Genomic DNA, 21,826 nt, shown 5'->3' with positions numbered 1-21,826 from the left:
CACAAAAATGGGCGGGGTGGTAAATTGCAATGAGGAAACAAGAACCTTACAAATGGATATTGAAAGTTTTGGAAAGTCGGCCAAAATGTGGCACATTGAGTTTAACATGGATAAATGTAAGGTCATGTATTTTGATCAGAAAAACGGAAACGCGCCCTGTTATCTAAATGGGGAGAGACTTCGGGATACTACAGTGCAGAGGGATCTGGGTGTCTTCGATTCCAAGTCACGGAAAACTAGAATTCAGGTACAGCAGAAAATAAAGAAAGTGAATGGAATGTTTGCATTTATAGCTAAATCATAAGAATATAAAAGTAAGGCAGTACTGTTGCAACTAAACAAGGCATTGGTGAGACCACACCTGGAGTATTCTACACCATTTTGGTCTGCTTATTTAAGGAAAGATGTAGTAGCATTGAAGGGAATTTCAGAGATAACAGGTTTATCGAATGAAGAGAGATTGAACAGATTAGGCCTATACTTTCTGAAATTTAGAAGTATGAAGGGAGATCAAATTGATGTATTCAATTAAATCAAAAGTTATAGATAAAATAGATGTGGAGCGGATGCTTCCTCTTGTGGGGCATTCCAGGATGAGAAGTCACAAAGCATTGTGAATCTATGGAATTCGCTATGCCTAAGTGCGGTGGATGCTGGGAGAGTGAGTAAATTTAAGGAGGAGTTACAGAGATTCTTAATTGGTAATGGGTTGAAGGTCTATAGGGAGAAGGCAGGAAAATGAGGGTGAGGAGCGTACCAGCAATGATCGACCGCTGGAGCAAATTTTGATGCACCGAATGGCCTAATTCTGCCCCTATATATTATGAACCTATCTCAGAAAACCTTCTTCACTATCCACTTTGTGAATGACACCAAAATTGATGACAAACGGATTAACCATGCCTTCTATACTTTCATATAAATGATTTATGTAGATGACGAATGAAACAGGATTCAGAACTGATCCCTGTGGAACACCGTTACTAACAGGTTTCTCGTCAAAAAAAAGCGTTCCTCCACCATTCTCTGAGTCTTGCTGTTAGATCTTTTTTTTTATCCAATTGGCAAGTTCACGCTGAAACCCATCTGATATTACTTTACTGATTAATCTACTATGTGAAACAGTGTCAAAACTTTTAGTAAATCGAAGTAAAGAATGTCTTCCGCTCTAGCAGCATCATTCTTCATGGTAACATGGTCAAAAAAACGCAATCAGGTTTGTAACACGCGATTTAACTCACACAGAGCCATTGTGACTAACATTAATTTTTTTGGCCTCTCGAAATGTTTAAAAATTCTACCTTTTGGAATCATCTGCAACAACTAACCCATCGCTGAAGTCTGACTCACTAGTCTATTCTCTATTTTCTCCTTCAATCTCTTTTTAGTCAAAGGCACAGCATTACCCATTCTCCAGTCATCAGGCACTTAGCCATAATTATAGATTATGCAAATATTCATGCAAGTGGCCCCGCAATTTCCTCCCTTACTTCTTATAATGTTCAAACATACATTTGATCAGGTGCCGGAGATTCATCCACCTTTACATTATCTTAGACTTCCAGATGGGTAGGTGATGGGCTAGTGGTATTATCATTAAACTAATCATCCAGAAACTCAGCTAATGTCCTCGGGGCCCAAGTTCAAATTCCACCTCAGCAGATTGTGGAGCTTTAAATTCAATAATTTTGAATTAAGAATCTACTTATGACCATGAAATCGTTGTCGATTATTGGGAAGCACGATTTGCTTCATAAATGTCCTTCACGAAAACATCTGCCATCCTCACCTGGTCTGGACTAAATGTGAAACCAGATCCACAGCAATGTGGCTGACTCTCAATTGCCCTCTGAAATTGCCTCGCAAGCCATTTAGTTGTACCAATAGTTACACAGTGTCAAAGAAATGAAACTGGTGGATTAGCTGGCATGAACTTGGGCACCAGAAAAGGCAATGGCAGAAACAACCCTGTCGACCCTGCAGGGTACTATTACTAAAACCTGGGTGCTAGTGCCAAAACTGGGACAACTGTCTCACAGACTAGTCAAGCAACATATTGACAAAGTCATACATAAGGAATCATAACTTACAGCAACTATCCACGCATCATCAACACCATCCCTGGGTATGTCCTGTCCACCTGCAGAACAGAACCAGCAGAGGTGGTGGCACAGTGGTATGCAGTCGGGAGGGAGTTGTGCTGGAAGTCTTCAACATTGACTCCAGACCTCATGAAATCTGTGGCTTCAGGTTAAACATGGACAAGGAAAACTTCTGCTGATTACCACAAATCATCCTCCCTCAGCTGTTGAATCGGTACTGCTCCACGTTGAACAACATTTAGAGGAAGCACTGAGGATGGCAAAGGCACACAATGTACTCTGGGTAGTGGATTTCATTGTCCACCACCAAGAGCGGTTCAGCAGCAATACTATGACTGATCGAGCTGGTCGGGTCCTGAAGGACGCAGTTGCTAAACTGAGCCTGCAGCTGATGGTGAGGGAACCAACAAGAGGGAAAAACATACTTGAACTCATCCTTATCAATCTTCCAATTGCACATGCAACTGACAATGATAGTATCAGTGAGAGCAAGCACCGCACAATCTTGGGGGGAGAAGAAGTCCTGTATTCCATTGAGAATAGTACTATCACCATGCTAAATGAGGCAGACGTCTAACAAATCTACCAGCTCAGAATTGGGCATCCATGAGTCACTGTGGGTCACCAATAGCCGCAAAAACTGTAACCACGGCCTGCTATATATTCGATTCAACTAATGACCATCAAGCCAGGGATTCAGATCTGATTCAATGGAGAGTGCAGGGCTGCATTTCATCATCAACACTAGGAATACCTGAAGATGAGGTGTCAACCTGATCAGGCCACCAAACATGACGATTTGCATGGCAAACAACATAAGCAGTAAGTAATAGACAGTGTTAAGATATCCCATAAGGAACTTATCTGATCTAATGTCTGCAGTCCTGTCACATCAAGTCGTGAGTGGTGTTGGACATTTAAACAATTCATTGGAGCAGGAGGCTTCAAAAATATTCCCACTTGCAATGATAAAAGAGCCCAGCACATGAGTGTGAAAAATAAGGCTGAAGAATTTGCAGCAATCTTCAGCCAGAAGTGATGAGTGAATGTTCCGTCTCGACCTCCTCCATTGGTCCACAGCATTACAGATACCAGACTTCAGCTAATTCGATTCATTCCACATAAAGTGGTTGGAGACACAGGGCACTGCAAAGATTACGGGCCCTGACAACATTCCGGTATTAATCCTGAAGTTTTGTGCTTCAGTGTTTGCAGCTCGCCTCGCCTGCTGTTCCAGTACAGTTTAAAAAAACTGGTGTCTACCCGATAACTAGAAAATTGCCCAAGTATGACGTGTACTTAAAAAACAGATCCAACCTGCCCAATTACCGGCCCCTAAATCTACCCTTGATCATAACTAAAGTAATGGAAACTGTCACCAACAATGCTAGCAAGCAGCACCTACTCAGCAATAACCTACACAGTGATTCCCAGTTTGTGTTCCTCCACGGCCACTCAGCACCTGACATCATTACAGCTTTGATTCCAACATTTAGAAAAGAGCTGAATTTCACAGATGAGATGAGAGTCACAGCCCTTGACATCAAGGCCCCATTCGAATGAGTGTGACATCAAGGAGCCCTAGCAAAACTTGATTCGACATGTATCACGGGCAAACTTTCTGCTGGTTGGAGTCATACCTGACACGTAGAAACAATATTGTTGGAGGCCAGTTATCTCAGCTCCAGGACACCCCTGCAGGAGTTCCTCAGTGTAGTGACCTAGGCCCAAACATCTTCAGCTGTTTCAACAATAGCTTTCTCTCCATCATGACATCAAAATTATGGATGTACGCCAATGATTGCACATTGTTCAGCACCATTTGTAAATCCTCAGATATTGAAGCAGTCCATGTTTCAATGCAATAAGATATGGATAATATCCAGGCATGGGCTGACAAGTGGTAAGTAACATTCAAGCCATACAAATGCCAGGCCGTCACCAATAAGAGACAGTCTAACTACCGCCCCTTTGACATTCAGTGTTACCGTCACTGAACCCCAACTATCAACATTCTGGGTGTTACCCTTGACCAGAAACACAACTGAACTCAAGAAATAAGCTCATTGGTCACAACAGCAGGTCAGGAACCAGGAATATTGTGGCATATAACTCACCTTCTGACTCACATAAACCTGCCTACTGTGTAAAAGACAAAAGTCAGGAGCGTGATGGATTACTCAACACTTGCCTGAATAAGTGCAGCTCCAACAACACTCGAGAAGTTTGACACCATTCAGGACAAAGTGGCCCGCTTGAACAGCATTATCCAAAAGCATCCACTTTCTCTATAAAGCTCAGTCACAGTAGTGTGCACTATCTACAAGATGGACTGCAGAAATTCACCAAAATTCACCAGATAGTACCTTCCAAACCCACGACCACTTCCACCTAGAACGGCAAGGCCAGCAGATACACGGGAACAACACTAAATTCAAGTTCCCCTCGAAGTGACTCACCATGCTAACTTGGAAATATATTGCCGTTCCTTCAGTATCGGTGGGTAAAAGTATTGGAATTTCCTCCCTAATGGCAAAGTGGGTCATCCCACGGCAGGTGGACTGCAGGGTTTTAAGAAGGCAGCTCACCACCATCTTCTCAAGGGCCACTGGGGACGGCCAATAATTGCTGCCCATCAAGTGATGCCTACGCTCTGCAAATGAAAATATTTGTAAACAAACTTCCTCTTCTTTTATGTGAACTGTTTTCATAACATCAATATTTATTTCCCCGAGTTCTGTAGCCTCGATTTCTTTTTCAATAATAAAGACTTAAGCAAAATTTTCATTTTCTATCTCTTCCATCTCCTAGGGTTCAACACAAAGACAACATCATTGTATTTTAGGGGGCTCTGCTTTCTCTCTGAAGTTCCACTCCTACTCTTAAAGGGCTTGTAGAATCTATTTGAATTGTCTTTAATCTTATTTGCCAATGCTATCTCATATCGCCTCTTTACTTTCCTGGTTTACCTCTAATGAATTCCCCCACACTTTTTATATTGATTAGGAGAATCATTTGAACCCACTTGTAAATATCGCTTTTAATCTTGACTAGAAGCTTAATGTCTTTATGCATTTATTGTTCCTTAACTTTACATGCCTTACTTTTCATTCTAACAGGAACATAATCATTCTGAATTCCTGGCATCACAGTTCTAAACGCTTCTAAGTTGTCAAACGTTCATTTAACTGCAAACAGTTTGCTCCAAACAAATTTTGAAAGTTATTGTCTCACACCATTAAAATTTGCCCTACTCCAACTAAAATCTTTAACTTTTATGGTTATCTTATCCTTTTCTATAACAATTTTAAATTTAATCGAATTATGATTACCAGACCTAAAGTGTTCCCCTACTGTCAATTTAGTCAACTACACAACCTCTTAACCCAGAGAAGATCAAGTAAGAACATTTACACATTGATAAAGAAAATTTTCATGAACACATTTGTGAATTTCTTCTCTGTGCAATCCCATTCACACTATGTTTGGAAAATTAATATCTCCTATCATTCTATACTTATTATTCTTACATATTTCTGAGATCTCTACATATTTGTTTCTCAATTGGCCTCTGACTATGGGGGTGTGCTGCAGCACAATTTCATCAAAGTCATCTTTCCTTTCTTATTTCTATATTTTATCCATATATTTTCACTGAACGATTTTTCAGAAACATTTTCTCTAGATATAGAGTAACATTTTCCTTAGTAAGTAGTGCCTGTCTCCCTCCATTCTTGCTATCTTTTCTATACTTCCTATAGCATCTAATCTCCGGAATAATGAGCTACCAGTCTTGCCCATCCCTCAGCCATGTTTCTGTAACAGCTGTGATGTCCCAATCCCATGTTCCCAAACATGACCCCCACCCCCGCCAAATTCATCACCCTTATCAGTAAGAGCCCTTGCATTGAAATAAATGTAGTTTCATTCTTCAAATTACTAGGCTATCTGACATTTTCTTGTATTTCTTTTCTAATTGACTTGTTCTTTTCACATTCAGAACCTTCTTCATCAATCTTTATATTTGCACTGCTACATAGACTTCCTCCAGTCTCCTCTCTATCAGAACTAAGTCTCCTTAATGGAACTAGCAAATATCCCAGCAAAGATATTCGTCCCTTTCCAGTTCAGGTTAAGCCCATTCTTTCTTTCTCAATCGTCAAAAACATGAATCTCTGAACAATACACCACCTCTTCAGGCATTGATTATCTCCTTTATCAATTTGTTTCTTCCCTCATTTGAGTTTGGCATTGGGAGTAAACCGTAGATGACTTTTAAGGTTCTTTATCTGAATCTTCTACCTAATCTCCTAAAGGTCTGTAAAGCTTTAATCTTTTCCAGAAAAGTTGCATTCTTACCAATGGTTACAATAATTTCTGGCTTCTCCGTCTGCCCTTTAACAATATGCTTCAAACATTTAGGGACGTCCTTAATCTTCAATTCAGGAAAGCAATATACCATCCCAAATTAGGAAAAAAAATGGCAGTGGCGGAGCAGGCAGCGTCCCGGCTCAGCCCAGGGCTTGTCATGTTCATCTGTTGCTCTTTTCCTTTCCTTTTCATTTTTTAAAAGTTTTTTTTTTAACTACCTTGTCTTTCAAAGAGAATGGTGGCGCTGTGGCAACTGAAGGCCCGGAGCGGGTCAGCCAGCTGTTGGCGGACCAGGGACAAACAGGGAGGGCAGTTGTCGCAGGGGCCGGCAGGCTGGGGCCCGGTGTGGTCGGTCTGTCACAGATCTCAAACCCGACAGTATAGGGAGAGCGAGGCGTTATGCAGAAAGCCCACACCATGGAGAGAGTGCAGGTGATAGAAGAACCATAATATTTATCTTTTAACGTTTTTATTTATCTTTCTAATTTATATTATGAAGAACTGAAATGTGAATCTTTTAGTTTCTTCTTTATATTTCTCTATTTTAGTACCTAAGATTCATACCTAGGCTTTATTTAACCTAAGATAGCCCCTTGTGTGCCGACATTGTGCACATTTTACTGTACTCCTATATTTTGCACTTGAGTAGATGTGACAATAAACCTAATTTTAATTCTGAATTTGTGCTCACTACCACAGAAATTCCTGTGCCCCTGAGAGGACAGTCCCTGATAACAACTATTCTTTTAAACTTTGTCAAACACGGTCTAATATAGGAATAATTCTTAGTGTTCAAGAACTAAATAACACTTCTATTTTCCTCTGAAAGAGTACCCCTTTCGATTATAACCAAAATTGAATACCTACTTGACAGAGAACTAACCACAAAGAGAATTTGAACTAACTTCTTAACTTTTCTGAAAACTATCCATCTATTTGCCTGATCCTGCCGAGTAATCACTTTTCTAAGTCTACTAGCTATCTCACTTTGTGTCTCATATATGCCCTCAATAACATTAAGCCTTAAAAAATTCAATACCACGTTATTCATAAAATAAACTACCTTTCATTACCTATCTAGACGTCGTGTTGGATGCTTTGTCTTATCATAACTGCGCTGCACGATCAGAAACAAGTTTGAAAACAGTTTAGCCACCATGCGAAATGAAGATTTGATCAATCTCGTTGAATGGAGAAGTGACCCAATATTCACATTCAAATCTATATGGCAAATCACAATGTTCTGCACACTCAGCCTCTCAGCTAACATGCCATGTCCATCGGAAGAACATGATTCACTTGCAGAGAGGTAAGAAAAGATTATCAAGGATGTTGCAGGGACTGGAATGTTTGAGTTAAAAAGACAAACTGCATAGGTCGGGATTTCTTTTCACTGGAGGATAGGAGCTTGAGGGGTGACCTGATAGAGTCTTATAAACTCTGAAGCATAGATAAGGTGAACAAAAATGCCTTTTCCCTAGGTTGGGAGTTTTCAGAATTAAAGGGGATATATTTAAAGCGAAAGAGGAAAGATTTAAAAAGGACTTGAGGGGCAGCTTTTTTTTCAAACAGAGGGCGATACTTATGTTAGATTCTGCCACTCACAATTGTGATCATGATCATTGAAGTGCGGAGCTCATTACTGTGAGTCGTGGCAAATTACTTAACGCCGTTAAGTCACTAAAGCAAATGCTCTGGGCACTGTATTTAACGGACTGAAGGTAACAAAACAAATGACGCAATCTCGAATGTACATAGCAATTGATATGTCATGGTGAGTCAAGTAATGGTTCGTTCTAGTTTTATCCACACTGTTCAGAACTCTACGCAAGCCATCATTGCAGAACTCACAGTTAATTACCAGCGTAGACGAAATAAAATAGTCAATTATTTGCAATTTTTCTGATGGAACTGTAATACGTTTGAAATGATATGTTGAGTGATTGTTGTAAATTGAAATGAAGCTATTTCCTCATCTTAAAGCTTAACTTATCAGCACAGCCTTCTACCGACATTTTTTATCTTTGAAATGCAAGTTTATTGTCGAGAAAGAAGAATTATTTGTGCATCAGGAAAGTTCCAAAGCTTCTTGTTGTGCTGTGCAGGTCGTTTTTTGTTGTTGTCCAAATGATTCACATGATCCATGACATCATACAGCACTATGGAGTCAGAATAACAAATACTAAATCAAATGAAACAAATTGAACTGCAACAATTTTCAAAGGCGTCAATCACTGAAGTAGAAATATAACAATGTATTTTAATGCCTTCGGGCCGTCAGACTATCCAGCAGTCCATCCGACCACCCGCCCTACCGCCGCCTTCTTGCTTCCACCTGCCTGTCTGTTGAACCATTCACTCATCCACAGTGTTAGAGCTTATTAGTTTAAGAGCAACACTTTTATGCTGTACTCTGACCCTGACAGACCATTGACCTGAAGGCTTATCTATGTACTGCGCATTTCCAACTTTTTTTTTAATATTAGTACCGTTTAACTCCTGCCGCTAAATGCTGGGTTATCAACAGAGTACCTTGTTTTTCTGAAGCAACATTCAGGATAGCACGTGCTCGGCTTCATTCTCAGTGACAGCACTGGAGCGTCAACAGCCAACATCATGACACGCAAATTTAATAAATAATTTACAACAATAAAGTAGAAGTTACCGATTTTATGTTTTTGGAAATCAATTGCCCAGTTTTGCATCTTGTGCAGCTATTTTCTTAAAACACATTTTAAGACATTGAGTGAGGACTACATAAAGAGGAATTTCACGAATTTCAGTGAATAGCAGTAACAACTTGCAATGTGAAGAATTGATAATATTTAGTTTAAGGACACTGTTCTGCTGGAGAATAAAGAAACTATATATTTATGACGGCAGTCAAAAACTAGCATTGGATGGATATTGATAACCTAGGTTTACAATTTGGGTTCGGTATCAACTGAAGAGGGTGGGCTGCCAAGAACCTCCTTGGAAAAAATAATTAAAATGCTGGAACCAGTCTAAGCAAAATTTTAACCTCCAATTCAGTTGCTATCTAGGTGATTCATTCGCATTCACACCCTTGCAAATAGAACCCATTAAACATATTTGTGTAATAACTGCAAATTATTATCATGGTGATGCAATCCAATTTATTTGTTCAATGACTGTGAGCAAATGTAATGGTGACGTCATCCAATTTGATCTTGATGAGTTAATGTTCGATATAAAAAGCAATGTTCTTTAAAGCTGAGCAGCGTAAGTGCGAAGTTTTGAACAGGGATCGTTGATTCTAAGAGAAGAATGCACGCACCGCCAAAAGGCCCAGTATATGCCTCATATTACACTGCACTTGCAGTTATCGCCATCCCAGGTAAACATTGGAACAAGTTATATTATCACTTCGTTGGGTGGTAATTTCTGTCTCAATGGATTCTAATGCAGGCACACAGAATCTACGCAATGCTTGTATAAATTGCTATTTAAATCTTATCTGGGGTTTTTCCTTTTCTTCGGGGCCTCACACCTCTGAAAGTTATATATTAGAATAGAGAGGAGGGAAGCACGGATTCACTAGAATGTATGTCAAATTTTCGTTTGTGAAATTAAGATGACGTGCTGCGTCGAGTTGGCCTGAATTATAACAAATTAAAGCATTATCAAATGCAGATGTTTAAAATAGTTGATAGGTTTTAAAAACACAGAGGAGCCATTTGCCTCACAGGATGTGGGTGTTGTTGGATAGATCAGATTCATTGTCAAAGTTTAATTGCTCTGAGAGGCCGTAGTGGAGCTCTTTGCTTGAAACCATGCATGTTTTCTGTGTATTCTCAAAATAATTTTTGAGAGGGAGATATAGTATCTTGATCCAGCGATAGTGAAAGAACATCAATAAAGTTCTAATCTTTTTTGGTATGGATGGAAGTTTGTAGGTGGCGGTGTTCCCATGGACCTGCTGCTAATCAGCTTCGACTTGTTCGAAGTCTGATGTTCGTCCGGTGTTCTCTATGGAGCTTTAATGAGTTTTTCCAGTGCGTGTTGTAAATGTAACTGTGCATCAGTAGTGGAGGGAGTCGGGTGCTACAGATGATAGATAGAAGTGCCAATCAAATAATTTGTTTGTAGTTGATGCTTTCAAATGTCTCAAATGTTTTTGGATTTGTCACCATCCATACAATGGAATTATTGCCTCACACTCCTGCTTTCTGCTTTGGAGATGCTAGGCAGATTTGTGGAGTCAGGCAGTCGATTGCTCTTTTTTATCCCCCAGCCTTTGACTTTACCTTAAAGGCACAGAACTGCATGGCTAGCCCAGTTCTGTGTCTGGAAAATGGTAAAATTCCAGTGTGTTAATAATAGAACAATATTAGTTCATTTAGCAGTGTTCCAAGCACTGAGTCTTAACGGTTTCATGCCGATTTTCAAAGTCTGAGTTGCATGTTCCAATTAACGAAGTATTGTGGGACTGTTGCATTGCAAATCTATGATTTTCCTGTGTGCATCACACCCGTTGGGTCCTTGTGCATTTCCTTAAGGATTGAATTTGCAAACAGAAGAACTTCACGTGCCCTGAAACTAAAGATAATGCAACTACTTCAATCAACGTGCAATTTATGGAATAACACTGTAAACACTTTTCTTTAAGGCTGAGCCATGTAGACTGGCTGCTATATCTGAAAATCTGAAACGTTTCAAGCATTTGGAATATCTTTCGTTTAGGCATATTAATGCACAAAATCACAATTTCCTGAAGTTTTCTTTTTTCTGTAATATGCAGGTTTCACTCCCTAACTTGTTTCATAGATTTTTGACACAGTTAACTCTTTGATAATGTTTGAACATTTAATTTATATTCATTCCTTTTCTACGTCAGTTATTTTTTATTTACCTAGGGTGTGCCCTGCTATGTCCCTACTTTCGATATTTATATTAGTTCCAATCACTGCAACTATCAAAACTGTGGTATATGAGCATAGAGCCACTTGTAGTTCAAACCTTTTTTTCTGTAAATACAGTTATGCATGATTGTTAAAGCTTGTTGAAATTAAATCAAGATGTTACTTCCACTGTGATTCTATTAGCATCTCGTCTCTCGTTTCGTCCACCTGACAGTAAATTTGATGGCTATTGTAATCCTATCCAAAGGAACGTGCGGTCTTTCGAAATGTATAACGCGGTACCTGGTATCTATGGCAGTGACAGATCTCCTGGTTATTATCACGGCTGTGATGTTCAATCGGATTCCTGCTACTTTTTTTCCAGGTAGTTTCCTGTTCATTACTCCAGTGTGTAGTATCAGCACTGCATCAATTTATGCATCAAGAGACTGTTCGGTTTGGTTAACAGTAACTTTCACTTTTGATCGCTTCGTTGCTATTTGTTGCCGGAAACTGAAAGCAACATATTGCACTGAGAAATCGGCAACATTGGTCATAGGAGTGGTTTGTGCGCTGGGATGTTTAATCAATATCCCCTGGTATTTTATACATGAACCTATTTACAAAATTGAAAATATCCCTTGGTATTGCAGAATAAAAGCTATCCGTTATTCTTCAGTTACATGGCGAGCCTTTGATTGGATAGATCGTATTTTAACCCCATGCCTTCCGTTCTTTCTGATTATTCTATTCAATGCTCTCACTGTCCGTCATATCGTGGTGGCCAATAGAGCCCGCACAAGAATTGTGGTCCGGAAATCTGGATATAATCGCGATGACCCAGAGTTGGAGAACCGGAAAAAGTCCGTAATTTTAATATTCTCCATATCAGGCAGTTTTATCCTATTGTGGATGACATACTTTATACAGTTCCTATTAGAGCAAGTAACAAATGACTATATCTTGAATGGTTTCAGTGATCCCAAATTTATTTTCCGAGAAAGTTCAAATATGCTCCAGCTTTTGAGTTGTTGCACCAACACGTTTATTTATGCAGTCACTCAGAGTAAGTTCAGAGTGCAATTAATTAATATGGTGCAACAACCATTCATTTTACTCAGAAAATTATTCAAATAATACACATACGTTTGAATAAACGAACAATATCGGTATCATGCGTAATTAGTTCTCGTTTATTTTATATGTACAGAATGAAGATCGTTTGTTCTGTAGCCATGTATCAATGTAAATCGAAAGTGCATAAAGAAAGTAGCCCAAATTCTAACAGTTCCTGCACCAGTGATAAAAAAATTACAATTTAGTACCGTGCCCCTTTCCTGAACCAGTGATAAAGCATTCATATTAAATGATATGAGAAATTCCTGCATGAGATACATACATAAACAGTTTCCAGAAAAGAGAAGGGCGAGAGATACATTAAGATGAGTGGATGTTCTGTAGGTGTTTCCTCTGAGATTCGAGCTGAACGTGGTATTCAGGACTTGGGAGAAGTCAACAGAGTTTCAAAATCAATTAACAGAACAGAAAGCAAACAAAAAGTCAGAAATCCTTCTTTAGTCATGGCAGCTAATGGAAAAGAAAAATAAAAAATCTATACGAAGTGCAAGATCTAGACCAGCGGAGAAAAACAATAAATACTGTACAAACCATCAATGCTAAGGGGCAGGATAAAGTGTATGGCCAGCAAAATAGTTCTATATCAGAATGCACAGAATGTAATGAATCAATTGGATGAGCTAAGGGGCAATTTCAAAGGAAGAGTCACCGGACCCGAAATGTTAACTCTGATTTTCTCTGCATAGATACTGCCAGACCCGCTGAGCTATTCCAGCAACGTCTGTTTTTGTTCCTGATTTACAGCGTCTGCAATTCTTTTGGTTTTTATGGAGTTTATAATAGATTTACCACTGCTGACATATGGCTGCAGATTGTTGGGGACTGGGAACTAAATATACCAGGCTTTAAGGTTCACAGGATGGATAGAAATAACGGCAAAGAAAATGGAGCAGCCTTCCTGAGTAGAACCAGAATTACTTCGGTGGTGAGGGAGGACATAATCAGAAGAAACAATTTAGTGCAAACCGTATGGATGAAGCTTAGGAAAAGAAAAAAAGTCTCAAACTGTAATTGCTGTTGTGTACAGACTCCCTGATGGCAGCTCTGAGTTGCTTCATACAAAAAATTAGGCAAGTGTGCAGCAAAGCTCGAATTGTATTAATGAGGCAACTTCAGTTTAACACAGGTTGGAAGAGGCAAACAAAACCTGTCAGAAGAATGATGAGTTTTTGGAGTGTGTCAGGGATAGTTTCCTACAGTAATATGTCCTGTAAGTAACAAGAAGACAAACAGAATTCGATTTAGTAGTCAGTAATGAGACGGATATAATTAATAATTTAGTTGTGTGTGAATATTTATCAAATAATGATCACAACATGACTGAGCTCAATGTATCATTTGGATGCAAAAAGCATGAATTAAACACAGGGATTTTAGATTTAGATAAGACAGACTTTAACGAGATGAGACAGAGACTCTCGACAGTAAAGTGGGAAAATGTGCCAATTGGTAAGACAACTGAACAACTGTGGAGGATGTATAAAGAAAGAAAGTATTGAAAAGAACATAATTCACAAAGAAACAGCTGACACCCCAGTTTCGTGGATTGTGTCAGAGATTTTAACACCAGTTTCTGTGACTCAATGGGTCCATGCATTTGGCTGTTAACCGGAGGACTGACGGCTCATGACGGCTTCCCAGGAATGACGGCTTCCTGACTTTTGCCTAATCTGTTTTCTCCATGGCATATTCCCGGATTGAAAATAGCAATTTTAGTTGCGGGAAGATACCAACCGGGTGTCCAACGTTTCGCCAACCATACGTCTTCAATGCATAGCCAGAGTAAAAATCGATAAGCCGATCACACAGTGAGGAATACATGTAATGTGTCTGTGAGATCGACTATGGAATCTGATTCATTACTCACACAACTGGCAGCAGAGGGATTCCAGACTGCGTCTCAAAAGTGAATGGAGCCTTCGCCCAGCACCTTACTTTCTAAAAAGTTTTCAAGTAAGAAATTGAACATAGTAATAAAGATCCATTTAAAGTGAAGGTTATAAAACATATGCTCAATTAGATTGAGTTTCCCTTTCATACAGCACTAAGGGTGTGCCTGTACCACATGGATTGGAGTTATTCGAGCAGGCAGTTCGCCAGCATTCCCTCCAGGCCAAAAGAGGACTACCTTAGAAAATTGGTTCAGGCATCCTTTGAAAAGGAAGAGTTCACTTGAACACGAATGTCAAACTGTATCTAGCTCCATTTAATGTAAAATTTAATCACATGCCACAAAATTATCCCGTGATTCTGGTCTCTCCTTATTGCAGCTCATTTTCCCCTTTCGTTTGATGCAGAAAGTTTCGTTTCGTAGAAAGTTATGATAGCAGAGAGGGAGGGAATGGGTAAATTCTGGCGCTTTCTCCTTGAATGTAAAGGAATCCACATTCAAATACATGTTGGCGATGCATTTCAGTTCTTGGTCCATATATTACTGGAGGACAGACAATTATAAATTGGCAAGAATAGACTCATACAAGAAGGGAGCAAAGGGTAGCCAGAGAGTTGAGATAAGTGTTTAAGGAAACAGCGACAAGAACGGAATGCGAATTCATACGTGCAAAAAACAACAGTTTAAGCAGTCCAGTGCCTTAATTACAATGATAGTCTGGGCACTAAATTCGGCTGAAAATCAGAATCAGGACGCAGAGAAAAGTGACAAAATTTCTCACTGCAATTAATTTAAACTGTCCTATGTGATTTTTTTCATCCACCACAGCAAATAGTGGTCAGTGGATTCAATGCAACATTTTGTAACGAGATCATTACCACTACAGTACAGAAAAAGAACTCAGTCACTGGCCCGATTGACCTGTCGCTCATTATTGGGGTGGAATGACCAAATGATTCACTCGAAACCCAGGAGCTGACTTCCAGCATCAAACAGTTTATTGAAATCACACCGGTGACCAAAATCCTCTGAAAATCCAAATAACTCTTCACCGAACAGAGGAAAACATACATTTGTATGCATTTGTTTCATCCCGCCTTTAAAATTTAGAAACTAATCATATTATAAATTAAGTACATACATGCATTTCGATTTATGCTAAGCATATCCTTAGAATCTTTACAATCCCTACAGTATGTAAACAGGCCAACGAGTTCACACTAAACCTTTGAAGACCATTCTACCCAGACTCATCACCCTACCCTATTCCTGTAACCCTGCAATCCCATGGCTAATGCATCTAACCTACACCATCCCTGAACGCTGTGGGTAAATTGGCATGGCTAGTCCACCTAACTGATATCACTGAAAGGCTACAGATGGGCAGGATTGTGGTCAACTCCCGGTCCTCCATGGTCTCATGATGTTTCCCAAACTCTCTTTTCTCTCTTCTTGGGGCTTTTCACAATGGACACTATATTCAAGTACATTCCTGCTCAGACATTTGCCAGCTGCACCGTGATATCTGCCAATTAATTGTTTACTTTCCTATCACTGAAGGACCTTTTAAATTCCTTATTAACCTCATTACAGGAAATACAAAGTAATATTAATTTTCACTAATGGTTATAGTATCAGTTCCAAAAATGTTATGCGGTTATACCTAATGTTAGAATTCTTTAGCTAATGGGTTGGGACTGGTTTACTTCTTACTCTACTTACTAGACAAACCTATTTTTATCATGTGTTCATTCAGTCGACATGTCTGTTAGTTTCTGTGCCTATGATTTATTCTTCCCTGTAATGATATTGGACTGCTTATACTGTTTGAGACTGGTTCACTCTCTTAATTTTACTGGAATCATTCATGTAATATTTTAAGTTTTTTATTGAATTTGGTGAATCTGTAAATACTTCAGAATCTACATCTATGATTATTTGAAGGATCTTGACTGAAAACTGCTATTAGTATATTAACAAATTGATTAAATAATTCAAGACAGAGTCATTAATTAAATATAGGTGAAATGTATTTATCTATGTCTTATAAACATGCATAAACATCAGCAGTTGCATATTCTATCTCAACTCTGTTGCCTTGTGTCTACAGAGCTACTATTGTTCTACTTGTGAAGACTACATTAATCAAACATTTTCCCAAGTTCTCTAATTACTGACAGCCATGTTCTGCTGCTAACGCCATGGGCACTCGTCAGCCATTTTGTGCTGCTCAGTCATGGGTATCCCTTTTGGTAAGGGCCACCAACCAAAGGTCCTTAAAGCGAATTTTGTAATTTGTCACCTGATATTCCTCGCCTGATTTGTGTTCGCCATTCACGTAATTTGAGGAATCTCAGTCGCTTAAATCAATCAGTATGCCCTTATGTGGATGTCTTTCGTAGTTGTGTTGTTCCTTTACTAAGGCCCATGTCTTTTATTTAGCCTGCACCACTGACGGGATCTAACAGCCACCTTTCCCCATGATAGTGGCAATAATTGTTGTATTCCTATTACTATGCGGGATATTATCTCAAGCCAGGCCTGTATAGTAACATGCATATTTTTCTTTACCATTTCTGTTCCTCAAATTCATTTTTGTGTCCTCTTCAGAATGTCTAGCTTCTTTTGTGACTGCTGGTGAAGCATAGCTATCTGCCACATTATCCTAAGCTGTCCACCTAAATGTGGAATAGGAGCTTCTGTTTCCTCATCATTTGAGGGAACTATGCATTTTGTAAAATTTCCAGTTCTCATTGTGTGATGTGCCTCATTTGAGCCTAGCCAAGAGTTACCGGGGTGTGTGCTGGGTAAGCGCAACCTATGATGTCTCTATGGTTCACAGACAGTACAGTCCCCTATTTATTCTGATTTATTGATATGCTGGGGACGGTGTTGATTTCTAGTATACGCCCTTTCGTGCTATTAAGTACATATCTATTAGCTCCTGCCAGAATTTACAGTGATCCAGTACACGCGTAGATTAGATTAATTGTGCCAGCTATGTAAAACCAATCAATTTGGATACTGCCCCCTTTGGGTTATGTCTTCCCTGGCACACCATGCAGAACGCATATGTGTGATCCTATTGTTCTCGGTCAATCAAGTGAATGGTTGTCTTAGCATGTGCCTCCACCATGGCCACCCGAGCTAGCTGCATCTTCGCTGCTTTTTTACTTAGACCTCCTGTTCCATTTGAACTTTCTCAGCCCGCACTATTAATTCTTTCAAAATTTTTCTCAACCATTGCACATGCTTATTCGTACCTTGTAAGTCAGATGAATTAAGTACAGAAGCCTGTCATTAACCCCTATCACACTGGCATTCAGAACCTCCTTCTTGTGTCTCATGAAAGTGTGGCATTCGCTGAATTTAGTGACTCCCATTGCATCAGCAGCTTGGTGCACTATTATATTCGTTAACATATTATATATTTTCTTTAACTGGTCTGAGCGACATTTCAGTACCTGGATGCCTGAAATGCTGATCAGAATAGGTCTAATCTCATACATTACATGATCGTACAATATCTTTCCTTCGTTTAACTGTATTGTTACATTAACTGGGCTTCTGTAAAGACTGTGCATTTCAATTTTCTTGTTGTGGTAGGAGAGGGAAGAACGCGTTGTGTGGTCGAAGCAAGGGAAAACACACATACAACGATAATACTGGCAGCCATCCCCTCTTCGGAGGACCTCCCTATTTCCTCTTTTATCCCTTTGGTAAATCTGTCAAATATCCACGTGCGGATCTTCACCACCTCTTTTTGTACCACGCCCTCTATTTACTTTATGAATGTTCCCAGGTGACGCAGTTCCAATTAAATTGAATGCTCTCATTATCACTAATAGCTTGTTTATTTTTACTTAATTCGGCAACCTGAGCCGAATATTTCCCAGGAATCTGCTTAACGGCTATTAAATTTCCTCTACATCCACCACCGCTCATGCAGTGCAGTGTTTCCTTGTAATATTCCTTATCCATCTACAAATAACCCCAGAGACGGCATCTAAGACACTCCATTTCCTTCTAATGATTTCTCTCACACAATCGTGCTCATTGCCTTCATCATCGTCAGTCCTCTCGTGTTTTCTACTTTAGTTTTAACTCCATAAATATGTTTATAGATCGGGAGTAGCACAGGCCTCCTTTTATCTCTGTGATTGCCTGATAGTGCTTTTAATCTTAATTTATATTTTGCGTCCAACTTAACCCATCAGGGTGACAGGTTCGGACACTTCATTTGTCCATGTGACACAATCACACCAGGGAAGTCGGGCCACGATGGGATACGATATTTTTCTCACCTTGTCCCTTTTTTTCTCTTTCATTCTTCCCTTGATCCCTTGAGTGTAACGATCTGCTCAAATTATCCGCATTACTTTTCTGTCAATCTGTTTGCATAACTTGTTCTGAAATACACATTACTCAAATTCCGTAACCTCTGAATATTATGAATTCAAATTCATGTTCTGTCTTTTTTCAATTCTCTATTCACAGATCACCTCACTCAAAATAGTAAAATCACGTCATACATGGGCTTAAAATTTTCCCGTTTTTCTGCATCTGTATCCATCTTGAGGATACATATTAAATATTTTTCCTTCTTTACCAAGTCAGTGAATGATTGTGTCATTTATGGTACCTACCTCCATATGCAAGTAATCCCTGTGAGCTTCAATGTCCATGGTGTCAAACGATACAAATATAACATGTTACAATGCTTTCATCACGATTTGCAGTCATCTTATACTTCTCACCTCTTATTTTCTCCGAAGTTCCCTTACTACAGACTTCTATGCCAACCGAGTCTTAGCTCGGCTTTCTTTCACGTATACTAATTGTCTGAACAATTTACAATTTCACTGACTGATTTAAACACTGGAATACATGCATCATTACAACCGATCAAGACGGGGCATCTATTTGTCATCCTATGGGCCCATTCACTCAATCTGTTATTACTCCTCCAAGAGTCTGCATTCTTTCATTTTTGTAACATTTTGACATAGTAGACAATTACATCTTTGTCTTGATTTTACCCCACTTTCACTAAATCTGCTGCTATTGTTTTAAATTTAGTTTCTCAATGGATTATGCATCAGTGTCTTATTGTTTACGACATGCCTTTGCGCTCTTCCAAGCCACACTGAACTTGTTGACACGTAAGTGTATATGTCCGAAATCGGTTCTTTGGTGCATTGTAAATCACGAATTCCTTCATGTTTGTTACCTCCGGGGTAAAAATCACATTTGCACACTGACATCGGTCTCCCAAGACCATGGCACACATTCTTGACTCCTGTATGATCTTATCAAATGATCTACGATATTTTACTTGTCTCTCCAGGTTTGGTTCCGATGCCTCGTGCAGTGGCTCGATCATCAAAATCAGTTCTCCTAAAAGTAAAGACCAGGACATAAATATCACCCAGATAAAGCTATCAATTTAGTCTTCTCAACTAAATTCCCTTTTCTCTCAAAATACATGTTAACTTCAATTGACCTTTCACCCATTATTCTGTTTTTTTCCTTCTGTCACTACTTTCAACCCTTAATCACTTCGTCTCATCCAATTTTGCAATTTAACTGTTACCACCTACCTAATTCCAGAGTTCTGGAGAGATTTGTAGTCTATAGAATATAATTTTGTTATGTTTTAAAACAAAAGTCAAATATTTCTCTTTAATTCAGACAAAAACATACTTTGTTCATTCGTTCTGTAAGATGACTCTCATTTAAAACAAACTTACATGATAACTCGTTATAGATATTTAACATATTTTTGCATCAATTTATCCAAATTCAATATTCCATCTATTCCCTCAAAGTCACTAACATTTTCTTATGCATTGAAACCATTGGCACTGTATGCTTGCATTCTATCATTTTTCGGAATAATTTTAAATTTTCAATTAGCAATATCCTTTAAATGTTTTAGAATGCCAAGCCATGTGACTTGTTTTTTTAACAAAAAAGCACGATATGCTTCAATTTAACCATGCTTAGCGTTTCCGAATTTCCTGATGTCCAATATATTTAATATTTTCACAGCAGTTCTCCAATGCTGAGATGCATTGTTAACGAATAGCTTGAATGGTTGAGAATGCCTCATCCATCGCTGCGTTGCGGAGTTGAAAGTCTGTGGTCAGTTTCGGACGTTTGTAGCCATCAGTGCTTCAATTCTCCGAAAAACAAAACAGTATTCATCCATTCCACTTCAAGCGGAATGTATTAATTAGTAGCAGTTTACATCTGGTTTAAAGTTGTGCGGTGAAAACTCCTGGCAATTATATCAACAGCCTCTCTTCCAGAAATGTGTATTATAATTAACACAGGAAAGTCGCATCTCCTTTGTTAGAGTGAATTTGTTTTAAACTGCTCGATATCAGTTTCCTCAGATTTTAGTACATGCTATCAAAATTTTTATTCAAAGAAAACTGAATTTCCAAAATTCTAATTTCTCTATTTCTTGGATACCTTCGCACCGAAGTGCATTTTTGATAAGCAAATCTTATCATCCAGAATTAAAGATGCATCCGATTTAAAACAATGTTTGATGGTTCAATCTGGTCAGAAAATGAACGTCCAAACATGATAATTTAAACAAAGTCTCTGAAATTAAATTTTCCCCCATGCCTCATTCCTCAATCTACGCACAATGCAAATAGAATCATAGAGTCATTAGTACATTAATTTTTAGAAAGGGCAAATAAGTTATATTTTTGACTTAATTTTTCTTTTTCAATGAACTTCAGTCAATTGTAGCCAATTCCAACAGGTAAATTTTCACCAGGCTTGAAGGGCCAAATTTTAAAATCAACATTTTGTTTCAAAATTTTGCTTTACAGCACCATGATATTTCCTTAAAAGGACAGTACATTAAACATACATGTTCCATGCTGATACAGGCACACTCTGAGGAAGGGTTGCTGGACTTTAAACATTACTCTGACTTTTCTTCACAGATGCTGGGGTGGTATGGTGACTCAATGGTTAGTACTGCTGCCTCACAGCACCAGGAACCCAGGTTCGACTCCATGCTCGGGTGACTGTCTCTGTGGAGTTTGCACATTCTCCCCATATCTGCGTGGGTTTCTTTCAGGTGCTCTGGTTTCCTCCCACAGTCGAAGGTGGATTGGCCTTGCTAAATTTCCTATAGCGTTCAGGAATGTGTCGATTAGGTGGGTTATAGGAGGATGGGTCTGGTTGAGATGTTCTGAGCGTCAGTGTGGACTTGTTGGACCAAAGGGCCTGTTTCCACACTGTTGTAATTCTATGATCTATGCTGCCAGACCTGCTGAACTTTTTGAACAACTTTTTTTTTGCACAAAGAGTTAAAACTTAGTTCAGGCACAACAGCACAAAAGGTATCAGAGATAGTAGGAACTGCAGATGCTGGAAAATCTGAGATAACAAGGTGTAGAGCTGGATGAACACAGCAGGCCAAGCAGCATCATAGGAGC

The 21,826-nt window shown here is 39.1% G+C and overlaps 1 protein-coding gene across 1 annotated transcript; it reads left to right on the top strand.

Moving 5' to 3' along the window:
- Positions 1–11,647: 11,647 nt before the first annotated feature.
- On the top strand, positions 11,648–12,472 carry LOC125487589 (G-protein coupled receptor 15-like). Its single transcript, XM_048619403.1, has one exon. It carries the CDS (start codon positions 11,648–11,650, stop codon positions 12,470–12,472), a length of 825 nt encoding a protein of 274 aa, XP_048475360.1.
- The last annotated feature ends 9,354 nt before the right edge of the window (positions 12,473–21,826 follow it).

Source organism: Rhincodon typus, chromosome 42, assembly GCF_021869965.1.
Source record: "Rhincodon typus isolate 14 chromosome 42, sRhiTyp1.1, whole genome shotgun sequence".
NCBI lineage: Eukaryota > Metazoa > Chordata > Chondrichthyes > Orectolobiformes > Rhincodontidae > Rhincodon > Rhincodon typus.
Note: the sequence above shows the minus strand (reverse complement) of the source record. Positions and strands in the feature narration are given on the sequence as shown.

What these genes read in the sequence shown, in the direction of transcription:
- LOC125487589 (XM_048619403.1), top strand. Translation starts at nt 11,648, where the DNA reads ATGGCAGTGACAGATCTCCTGGTTATTATCACGGCTGTGATGTTCAAT.